Source organism: Triturus cristatus, chromosome 7, assembly GCF_964204655.1.
Source record: "Triturus cristatus chromosome 7, aTriCri1.1, whole genome shotgun sequence".
Classification (NCBI taxonomy): domain Eukaryota; kingdom Metazoa; phylum Chordata; class Amphibia; order Caudata; family Salamandridae; genus Triturus; species Triturus cristatus.
This window is the reverse complement of record NC_140590.1, coordinates 937,680,075-937,692,346: the sequence shown is the minus strand read 5'-3', so window position 1 is coordinate 937,692,346 and position 12,272 is coordinate 937,680,075. Positions and strand designations below refer to the sequence as shown.

The following is a 12,272-nucleotide window of genomic DNA, read 5'->3' as shown; positions in this document are numbered from 1 at the left end:
ATCGGTTCAGTAACTGTAATACGACTAATGTCGTTTACAGGCTGACCGGTCTATGTGGCATACAATATATAGGTCTCACCACACGTAAGGTGAAGATTAGAATACAAGAACATCTCAGTACTATAAGAGTGGGCAAACTGTCTACGAAACTGGTACAACACTGCTAGGAACAAAAACAAACATTTAACTGGGTTGTACTGGAGAAAGTGATGGGGGACCCTCAGAATATAGATTTGATTTTGGCCACTAAGGAGGCACGATGGATTTTCCAAGAGAGGTGTGATCAGACAGGACTGAATGATTTTATAGAGTGGAATAAGATCAGTATCTGAACATACTATGTCCTGTAATGTATAGAGTGGTTGACCATGTGATTACACGAATCATGTTCTTGACATCTGCGGGTTTGGTAAACCTTGTGATTGCAGGTCATGTTACATACATATTAGTAACTCTGAGAAGCCTTTTTTACATAGCAATTGAACCCAGGGGTGCCTGACGCGATAGCTTACTCGGTGTATTTTGCAGAATGAGGCATCGAAGCTATTGGCTATAGGGGAGTATATTGAAAGGGCATAGACGCTGTTGTATAAAATACAACTGTGTTTACACTTGATGAAGAATAAAAGAAGAAAAAGAAGGAGGTTTGAGAGGTTGAGATACACATTTTCAGAAATTAAGACGTAGAGAGAAATTGTCTGTGGCTTTGATTATGTTGAAGGCACCTCTATGGAGATTGTGTCTTCCTCACCGATCCATGATGGCCGACATGGAGGGATTATGGCCATAGAATGGGAGGGATGCGTGGTGCCCCTTTCGTGTAGATGGTAGATTCCCCATGTAGAACTCAAGACGAAAGAGGTTGGAAAATGAACAGTTATCTATATGTGTATAAGTTACTTCTTTGTGAAAAGATCGATGTAAATGGAACCATTACAAGATGGCCGCCACGTAGAAGAAGGTCACGTGACATGATGACGCTGGAAATAGTATTTGTAGATGGTGAAATCAGTATGCCGTGGGCGAGGGACGAGTTAACACGCTTCGGTGTAAAAGAGGTGGTAAGATGTTGAAACACCACATTTCCTGAAGTCAGTAAGTGTTGTGTATGAAGTGTGGGTTATGGATTTAACGTGAGGACCTTAATTGAGTCAGCGGCATAAGATTCAGAGATGCCGTTTTGACGGTTGACGAGGCATATGTGCATACCGGCGTGTGACGGTTTATTTAAAGCGGCACAAATGAGAAGGACTAATACGATTGATTTGTCTTTTTGTAATTTTAGAATGAGCATCATATTAGCGTATGCACCGAGGAGAGGGTCTCATGTTTGGAGTTTCCCTCTTTGACGAAGTGGAGGACTGGTACGAATGAGTTAGTCGCCACATAGTAATGCCCGTAAACAAGCATAATGATATATGCCAGTTGGCAGTGAATCTCTGAGTGAGATTAAAGGGGTGTTTTGACTTGGCGTTGTTGTTTTTATTTATCCTCGATAGTCACGTGTGTATATATATATATCAGTGTCCCTGAATGGTGATTTAAAGACCCTTCAGTCCTGACGAAATTGCAGAGAATTGTGAGTGGCAATGAAACATGTCGACATAAAAGTTTGCTATTAGGCAACCAGTTTTTATTTTGATTAAGTGCACATAGAATTAATAAAGTAGGCAATTGTGACACTTATTTCAATTTTACAATCACGGGGTCTTGTTTTCTTGCAAATACACCAGAGTAGTTAATACTCTTGCACTGTTTTTTGGGACGCACTTTCTCCTTTTTTGTTTGGCAAGATGGCTACCTATTATGATATCAGTGGGCATAGCTGGTGAGTACCAATCAGCAAGCTCCTTTGGTGGTGCGCACGTGAGATGCCATCTTGTTGTTTCCTTTTTTCCCCCCCTTTCTTCACGTGTATTGAAGGAACTGTGCTGCTGATTTGGTATATATCCCTTTATGTATCTGGGATTAAGATGCTGTGACTGTCAAGTGTATAAATATAAATAAAGTTTTTTTATATATAAAAAAAAATGTTAGTAGCAAATTTTCAGGCAGTAAAGTGTGAGGATACTACCTCGATGGAAAGTGAGGAGTAGTATAAGGAAAATTGTGAAGGAACCCCTTCCTCGGCTTATATGTCTAACCTCTAGAGGAGGAGCCTATTAATGAACAGGTCTTGTGTTTATTTATTTACAGGTGAACCTTCGTCAGCCCATCTTAGGAAGGTGACAGATAAGGCAGAGTTTCAAGAAATGGAAAGGTGTAAACCTTCTGAACAATTTGCAAGACCACTTGTCCAAAGTGAATAACTTCCACTCAGCAGAAAATGTCAGATCCTGCCTCAGACAGGGTGCCTTTGTGCCATCAAGGGCACAGTAAAGAGGCTTGGGGGCTGCAGTAGCTGGCCAAATGGAAGACTGACCCACGCGCTGCCCTTGTTGTTCACACGCTTGGAAAGTACTGCAGCCACAGCAAGATTAGAGATTATAACACAGCTGGACTGGTTAGCAATACCAAACGTCTTTACCATGGCCTTGGAGAGGACAACACTGTTGAAGCGGCTAGTTTGGAGGAGCCGAAATGCCCAAGGAGCACACTCTGACCCTGCTGCCTGCAAAGCGCTTCAGGGACGAATCTGCTTTGTCCCCAAAAATACGGGAACTATCGAATGGCATGTCCATAAGACTGGCCTGAAAGTCTACTAAAAAGCCTGTGGACCGCATCCAGGCATAATTACAAAGTGCCACACTGGAGCCCATGCCTCTAACAAGTGAGTCAGTGGTGTCCGGCCTGCAGCGGATTGTAAACTTGCCCCATCACAACCATCCTGCATAGCCTGAGAGAGGATAGGACAAGCTTCTTCTGGAACCATGAGCTACTGAGTCGCACAGGGCTTGAGTTGCAACCATGATGGCAGGTAGCTGGTAAACAACAGAGCAAAGGGCCAAACCTGTGGATAAAAATAGCCGCTTTCAAAAAGTCTCGATCCTCTTTGATTCCCTATCCAGGGGAATAGTGACAAATTTATTTAGGTTACCTTTACCAGCCAAAGTCTGTATCACAAAGCTCTCAGGACCAGGGTCCCAGGTGATAAAGTCTGGGTCACCCAGAGCACGGCAATGGCACCCAGTAACCTTCCGATTGACACGGTAACCTAAACATGACTTGGCTTTAGTCCCCAAAAGCGTGTCTGGTAGTGCCTCATTAAAAGGCAAAAGAAGTCCAGAAGTTGCTAGGCTGACACCTCTGTTAAGACCATATTTATTTCCTTGGCAGGAAACTGAGGATCAAAAACCTCTGCCACCCTCAGCACAACCATGGCGAAAGAAGCTCTCTCCCACATGGCAGGACCCGGAGCCAAAACCAGTTTGGTGCCAGGGGAGGTATCCATTATGCTCCTGATTCGCTGGGGAAACTCGTCCCCAGAATCATAACCACCATTGTCAGAATTTGTGTTAAACAATTAAAGTTGGACACGATCTCTTGTAGTGGGGAAAGGTAGTGTATAAATGAGAAGGGTGGCTAAACCGCTGCGGCGCAGTTAAAGCAGCATGTGTCAATTGGTAGAGGTGGCGCAGTCTTGGTGTTGAACTGTACTATAGGATAGGCATCGTCGGCAAGAGCGGATGGCGTTGGGATCAGCGTGCGGTGTTCAGGCACAAGTTGGGGCACCAGAAAGGGAACCGGAACAGAGATCTGTCTGGAACCAGGAACGAACACAGAGGGCACAGCTGGCACAGAGAACATGCCTGCAGGAGAAGTCTAGTTGAGGCCTCTCAGCTCCTTGATGTCTGCACACAGCCCAGAGGAAGCAGGTAACCTGACAAAAAGATACAGCATAGCTTCACAGAATTCCTTAATCTGATGCAGTGTCACCCACAACCTCGGAAATTCAAGTTGCTGCGGGACAAGGGTCAGAATCCGTTCCGAAGTTGAATGACTTTGGGAGCGGGACCTACAGGCATGATGATACCCTTGTGCCTTCTCAGGAAATCAAGAGCAGCAGGACAGGATCGAGTCCCACTAGGACTTCTTGATTTGTTTCCCTTTGATTTGACCAAGGATTTGAACTGAAACAATGATTGTTGCCTTGGCCTTGGCATGACTGGCCTTTGAAGTGGGGACTCGCCTTGGACATCAACTGGTCATGTTGTGGTTTCTTGGCTTTAAACAGCTTGTCTTCTGAATCTCAAATGGTCTTAGGGGGTATGAAGATGCAGTCAGAGCTGGCTTTAGAGTTGTGTTCTGGCCCCAGGCAAACTACATGATATATTTTTGCGACATTCCCCACACTGTTTGAACCCGGTCAATTTGGGAGGTGGCATTTTCTCTGCATACTGCAGAATTGTTTGGGAAAAAATTGTCTCAATGAGATGAGGGATGTAGAAAGCTGGCTCTGTATATACTATAACTAAGTAAGGTATAGTGTTCACAGAGTCCAGTGGTTCCCCAGAGGTTAAAGTAGATAATACCTTACTCTCTTTGGGGTAGTGTGGTTGAGCAGTAAGGCTTATCAGAGGGCTGTGTTAAGCATTTGTTGCACACACTCAGGCAAGAAATGATTACACACACTCAAAGACTGAATCAAAGACGGTTTTGTTTGAAAAAATATGCTTTGTTACTTTCATTTCTAGAACCAAGAGAACTCTGTTGCAGGTCAGTACCAATTATAAAATAATACTTTTCAGATACAGTAACGTGTTTGCAAAAGCAGTAAATAGGTTACAGTATACAGAAAACACTTAGTGATGTCAAATCAACAGTTCTAGAATTTAGCAATTGTAACAGGTAGACATTTAGTGTAACATGAAGAAATGCAATGAAATCATATGGAAGGAAAACAGTTTTGCACACTTATGGGTAAGTACTTGTCCCACACATCCAGTCTTGGGGGGGTTTAGACCAACACTGATCAAGGTAAGTACTGCACCACCAGCAGCACTGAGGCGGCCGGGTGCAGAGGTCAATGTGCCCAATTTTAGTCAAAGAAGACTGGGGACACCCACAAGAGGTGTGGATTACAGGTATATACCTGCGTTTTCAGGGCACAGGCACCGGGGGTTAAAGCAAGCACAGGAAGGCCACAAGGCAGCACCAACCATACACCACCAGCGGCACAGGGGCAGCTGGATGCAAATCAGAGTCAGGAACCAAATGCAAATAAATGGGAATCTCTGTTGCACAAAGAGGCTGCAGGCTCCGACCAGGAGGAGACACGAAGGTGACCACCAGCTAGGCAGGTAACTTGGCACATCGATGGAGACCTGGGCACCATCAGCTGGGCTCCCCAAATTCAGGGGGCTGAGGATGCTGGGGTGCCTTGAGGTGTCGGATTTTCTTCACCAGAGCCGATCGCATTCAGGGGGACCCTTCGAGATGAGGCTGCAGGCATCTTCGTGGGGTCCAGGAGAGGTCAGCCAATGATGGATTCGAGGTCAATTTCACTGGGGAGACTTCACTGGACAGTTGAGCCACTCAGACTCGGCCCGGGGGCGTCGGGTGCAGAGTGAGCAGGCGTACCGGTACCAGCTGGCTCCAGAGTCCTGGGAGAGTTGTTTTCTTGTGGACAGGGCTGCAGTCTTCGTGAGATCTGGTCTTTGTTGAAGAGCAGGCAGTTTTCTTTGGGTTTCTGGAAGTCGCTGGCTGCAGAACAGTCTTCGTCTTCTTTGCAGGGTATTTAAGTGGGAGATAGGCTAGAAAGGCAAACTCAGTTGGCGTCGTCTTCCTTCTGCGTAGGTTGCAGGAATCTGAGGATCAAGGTTCAGGGCTGCCCCTAAACACTGAATTTTGGGGCATTACAGGTACTGGCAGGTACCAGTCAATGGGCTCCTAGCCTTTACGTTGACTACATCCTTTGTAGGGGGCAGACCTTCTTTGGGGAGGGGGCATCCCTAACCTGATTGGCTAAAATCCTTCCGTCCAACAGGGGGGATTTTCTAAGAAGGGGGTCACTTCAGCTCAGGACACCTTAGGGGTGGTCCTGTCTGAGAGGGGACACACCTCTCCTGACTACTAATTTTCCCATCAACCTTGACGCCAAAAGTGGGGCTTGGTCTGGGGCAGGCATCTACATTAGCTGTAGAGGCCCTGGCTAGCATATCAAGCAGGAGGCTTTTGAGGCTCATCTGCCTGATTGCTGTTCCTGTAGGTGATAAGCACCTCCACCCCAAGCAGGCTTGGTTCCTGACCCACGAGAGCACAAGGGCTCCCACCTCAGGGCTCAGAAACATGTCTGCGTGTGGCAGGCTGGTGCAGACCAGTCAGCTGTACACTGGCGAGTTAGTCGTTTTTTCAGGGGGCAACTCTAAGATACCCTCTGAGTGCATTTTAACAACTTCTTAGCATTCAGTAATGACAATCTCCCAGCCCATGTACTCAATATAGCTTTACTCCACTTATAATGTCTAAGAATTAACTTATACACTGTAGGGGCATATTGTTCATGCAGCTATGTCCTCACCTGTGGTATAGTGCACCCTGACTTAGGGCAGTGAGGCCTGCTAGAGGGGTGACTTACCTATCTCACATGTAGTGTTAGGTAGGCATGGCACCCAGGGAAGGGGAGTGGTTTTACAAAAAAGGGGCACTTTCTTACAAGGGGTAGCTCCGAGACGCATCCGCTGGTGAGGAAAGAGGAACAGAGTTCAGTGCGAATGGGTAGTGCCTACATAACCCCAAGCACGTCACTTCCGGTGAGAAATGAAGTGGATGTAGAGCCACTGGCGATACTTGTCTGCACACAGGGGTGCTGCTGAGGAGTTTCTGGATCCGGTCTGACAAATAGGGAATATTCAAAAGGTGAGGAATCTGCGGTTAAAAGTCTATCAGAAATGATTTGCCTACATGTAACTTCAAAGTTAGCATCTTGCACATGCTTGAATCATTCCCTGCCATTAGGCTGGTACTCCGGGGTATATTTAAATAGCAGTAAACAGTGTTAAAATGGCCATAGGCGTCAACAACTGTGTTTGTATAGTAGCACATCCACCTCATTTGAAGCAACCCGAAATTTCAGGGAATGAGGTGGAAGTGGCAGCCTTCGTATTCACCCTCAAGACTTCCACCCCCTAGGCCTCCAAGAACCCAACCTGCAAATACATTAACACCGACGCTGGTGCCACCAACACCAGCAAATTACCTTATGATGAAGGTCCAGACGAATGGCAAGACTTAGTGACACTTAAAGTAGATAAGTTCCCTGTTTTTACAGATTCTCCTCTGGACAAGATAGCTTGTGTCCATGCACTAATGAATAGCAATTAAAAAATCAACCTGGAAATGACCTCCATGGAACAACCATGTTTCCTAAATGATATTAAGGAACAACTACACATAAAGCTATACAGCCTAATCCTATTCTAGACTATCTGGTCAGGAGGTCTGAAGTTAATGAAATGATTGGCTGCAATACCAGCAGTAGAGCCTGGTTTGGAAAAGAAATACAAGGTTCTAGCCTTCCTCGAGGGCTCTCCAAAGCCAGACTGTCATAGCCTCTGCGGTTTAGAGAAGGTGGAAAAAACTAATCATGCCATAGAGATGGTTCCATGGCAACTATGTCAACTGTAATAAACTGGGCTTTTGTTGCAGTTATCTCCCCATTGTTTGCCTCCTTTTTAGCTACTATATGCTGATTTCCAACTCTGACAGTGCACTGAGGCCTGCTAAATAGATCTCAGTGCCAGTGCGCTTTCCCCAAAACAAGGTGTTGTCTAATTGTGCTACAATTGGATTAGAACTTTAGCACCCCTGTAAGATCCTAGTAAATGGTACCCCAGGTAACTAGGGCATGAGTGCTAATGAGGATCCTTAAGGGCGGCAGCATATCTTATGCGACCTTAAGAGACCCACACACAAATTCCACACAGACTGCCACTGCAGGTTGCACTACATGGTGCAAACCACGATTGAAAACACGACATGGCTCACTCCTGTATGTCATGCCACAGGTTCTGCATCTATATATGTAAGTCACCCTACAGCAGGCCTTTGCCCCCAAAGGCAGGGTGCCTTATATTTTATTTGAGGACATATCTGCATGAGCAAGTATGCCTCGTGATGTCCAGTTCTATTACTGAATAATGAAAGTCAGCAGGGAAGCTGTCTTAAGGTATGTAACATATGGTGTTTGGAACCAAAACCTCGTATTAATAAATCCACACTGATTCCAATGATGGATTAAGTAATGCATGCACGCAGAGGGTACCTTAGAGATACCCCTCTGAAACCTACCAGCCCTATAGTAAGCTGGTTGACTGATCCAGTTCAGTCTGCCACTACATAAGAGTTTCTGACCCCCAGGGGCGAGAGTCCACACTCTCAGGAGGCCAAGGACGTCACCGTTCTATTGATATTTTGAATAAGCTCAGTATGTTTACATTTCTAAGTTTATAGAAAAAAGTGCAATTCTAACTGCATCCTAAAATTCTTTACTGATAAGTTGGAAAATAACATGAGGTCGTGATTTATGAGCAAAGCAGGCAATAAATGAATAAGTTGTAAAGGTCATCCAAATAGGTTTGCCATAATGTCCAAACAATTAAATTACCTCTTAATATTCCTCTAGGTAGAGGACACTAAATAGAGCATAAATAGAGCAATTTCTTTGTCTGGGTGCAGGACAAGGGGAAGAAGATCTACTTTTCCAAGCAGATTTTAGTCTATACACAAAGGTGAACTGAGTTCTCAGAGGTGAGTCTGATCACACAATATGTATATCTGAGGTCTGATTGCCTCTGGGAAACTTGAGATAAGATGTGTCCAGTGCAATGTATTGGTTTGCATGAATGCATTTCTTACACAGCTTCTGAATCAGGGATTCCCAATCAGATGATGGTGAATAATTCAGCCATGTGAATCGATGAAAGATATAAAACTGGACAAGACCGCATTCTGGCTAATAAAACAGTAATATTTTCCATGAATAACTTTACCATGCATACTTACTGTACTGTGATATTTCAAAAGCAATACCCACTATTAAAAAGGCAAAAATATAATTAAATTAATTATAAGAACTGATGCCCACTGTCATCCCAACTTTGGTAAAGAAAGGGCAATTGAGGTTACTATAATAAGCCTCAAATGGCAGCTGCAGATTTTCCTAAAATGTCAGCTGTAAGCAGCATTTTGGTGGGTTAAACATACTGAGTATATTACTCTCTTTAGGACTAAATGTTAGAACAGTGCATCCAATGTTTAAATAAACAAATGTAATTTAAATGTTCAATACAGAAGGGAAACTTTTTGGGGTCATACCTGCAGCCAATAAATATTTAACCAATTCAAGGTGCCCTTCTTGTGCCGCTTCCATTAGGGGTGTAGAGCAGCCAAGTTCCACGTCTGCGCCAGTCTTGATGAGGAAGTCAGCTACTTCTGAAAAGCCTCCACAGCATGCTAGCGTAAGTGCAGTTTCTTGTGTTTCCTCAGTCTGTGCATTTATATTGGCACCTAAAGAAGACATAGCTAATTAGTCAATCTTGGGTAATTACACACTTTTACAAATTAATGTCAATTTAATGCCAAATGACGTGGCGTGCCAAAGCAATTGTATTTAAGTATTAATAATGATTGTATGGGTATTTAAATAGCACAAACCTACCCACTAAACTAGGTTTACTTTCTGGCTGGTTTTGGACTAAGTTTTTACTTCGAAAAACATTCACAGCAACTGCAGGAGCATCAGTTGACAACAAACTGCTACATTTAGAACTTCAGAATAACTCGTTGGTATACATGTTTATGTTTCCCCCAAACATAACTTAGTATGCATACATAACTTAATCAAATGCTGGATATATTTAATAAGTGTTGACAGCAAATCTACACTCATCTGGCAAATGAAGATGGACAGATGGGGCTGTGGCTACAGGGAGTTGAAGACTGATTTATCAAGTCCTATGCTGGAACTCAGCTTTTTCATTCCACTGCAATGTACAATAGCAATCCAAAGCTAGAGACCAGGTGAAGAGGAGACTCTAGAAGGATTATGTTACTTACCCGATAAGCATTTGTTCTTGGCATATAGTGCTGTAGATTCACATGCTTTGCATAAGTCCTCCTCGGATGATTACAAGTTGTTTTTGTTCAGAAACGTTTTCTTCGAATCAGGAGACTGTGTGACTCTTCCACTTCGTGATACTGCGCATGGTCATCGACTCCATTTCCAGATTGTTTTGCCGTAGATAGGTGAGATAGGAGTAGCAATATGTATCAGTAATGTGATGCCCAGGCAGTAATAGGACGCAAGTACGCAAAGTATATAAACTGTAACCTACCCAGGGTTTTTGGAGAGGAGGGATGAAGCATGTGGATCTACAGCACTACATGCCAAGAACAGATGCTTACAGGGTAACAATTCATTCGAGGCATGTGTGCTGTAGATAAACGAGCTTTGCATAGACAGTCCATCTCCCTAAGAAGTGGTTAACCTGTGGGGGTTGCTGTTGTTTGCAAAAGAGTTCTTAGAAGAGCTTGGCCAATATTGGTTTGTTGACGTGCAAAGACATCCACACAATGTTTTGTGAATGTGTGTGGAGTGCACCTTGTTGCTGCTTCGCAAATATCAGCAATAGAAGGGTTCCCTTAAAAAGCCATAGAACCTCCTATTTTCCTAGTGGAGTGAGCTTTAGGTGGAACAGGTAAAAGCCTTTTAGTTTTAGCATACAAGTTTGGATGCATTTGACTATCCATCCTGAAATTCCAGATTTAGAAATTACCTTTCCTATGTGAGGAGGTGTGAAGGCAATAAATAACTGCTTCATCTTTCTGAATGTTTTGGTCCTGGCAATATAATGCTTTAGAGCTCATTTAACATCTAAAGTATGTAAAGCTCTCTCTGCAACTGCATCTGGTTGCGGAAAGAAAACCGGTAATTCTATTGATTGATTAATATGAAAGTTGGAAACCACTTGTGGAAGAAATGTAGAGCTTGTTCAAAGTACTACCTTGTCCCTAGGGAGTAGGAAGAAAGGTTACTCTAGGGCTATAGCCGGAATTTCACTGACTCTACGTGAAGTAATAGCAATTAAAAAGGCGAGTTTCCAGGATAAATATTGCAATTGGCAAGAGTGGAGTGGTTCAAATGGAAGTCCATAAGTATTGTAAGTACGATGTTTAAGTGGTGAAGGTTGAAATCTGGGAGTTATGATTATTTTAAGTCCGTCCATAAAGGCTTTGATAAAGGTATTCTAATGCAATAGCCGCCAGGAGTAATCAAATTGAGGTATAGGCCAACAATGTGGTTTGCAAATGCAATAAATTACTATTGTCTGTACTTTTGCATTAAGGGGGTTTATGTTTTGTTTGACAGTATGGAACAAATCTTTTCCATTTAGCCACATAACATTGCATTGTGGTAGGTTTGCAAAGCTTCTTTAAGAATGTCCATACATTGCTGTGGTAAGTTTAAGTAACCAAATTCTAAGACTTCAGAAGCCATATTGCAAGGTTAATTTCCTTGGGATTGGGGTGTCTTACTGTTCATTTGCTCTGTGTGAGAAGGTCCGGGTTGAGGTAAAGCGTCTCGTATGGGACTAGGGAGAGCTCAAACAGTGTTGAAAACCATCGTTGGCGAGCCCATGTTGGTGCTATAAGTATCATTGTAAGAGATGTTTGTCTGAGTTTCCGAACCACTAATGGAAGTAGTGCATGAGGAGGAAAAGAATATGCAAATATCCCTGACCAGTTCCTCCATGGTGCGTTGCCCTTGGACTGTTGGTGTGGGTACCCGCGTGTACAGTTTGGGCATTTTGTATTTTCAGGGGTTGCGAACATATCTATTTGTGGAAACCCCTATCTTTGAAAGTATGGTAGAAGGGTTATGGGGTGAGTTCCCATTTATGGACTTGTTGCTGCACCCTGTTTAGAAAGTCTGCTACTTGATTACTTGTCCCTTGGACAAGTTCTGCTAGGAGATGAATGCTGTGATGTAATGCAATGCTCCATATTTTCTGTACTAACAGATAATTGGAGTGTGTATCTCCCCTGTTTTTATATGCAATACATAGTTGTCATATTGTATGCTTGAATTAGGACAACTGTGTGCCTCAGGTGTTATATGAAGGCTTCCAGCATTAGGTAAACAGCTTGTAACTCTAGGTGATTGATATGGAGATCCCTGCATTTGGAGTCCCATAAACCCAAAATGTGAGGTTTAGGAGATGAGATCTCCAACAAATCAGAGAAGCATTAGTTGTGAAACTAGGTCTTGAAACGGCAGCCCCTTGGATAAATACTGTGGATTCCACCATTGCAGAGTGTAGTGTGAGTCTGTC

The 12,272-nt window shown here is 43.7% G+C and overlaps 1 protein-coding gene across 2 annotated transcripts in view; it reads right to left on the bottom strand.

The window, feature by feature from the left end:
- ANKHD1 (ankyrin repeat and KH domain containing 1) overlaps positions 1 to 12,272 on the bottom strand; it is a 1,109,311-nt gene that overhangs the window by 780,865 nt on the left and 316,174 nt on the right. For both annotated transcript variants that reach the window (XM_085617924.1, XM_085617925.1), the window contains exon 9: positions 9,256 to 9,447. In XM_085617924.1, the coding sequence (XP_085474050.1) occupies positions 9,256 to 9,447 (192 nt within the window). The remainder of the gene's footprint in view (positions 1 to 9,255; positions 9,448 to 12,272) is intronic.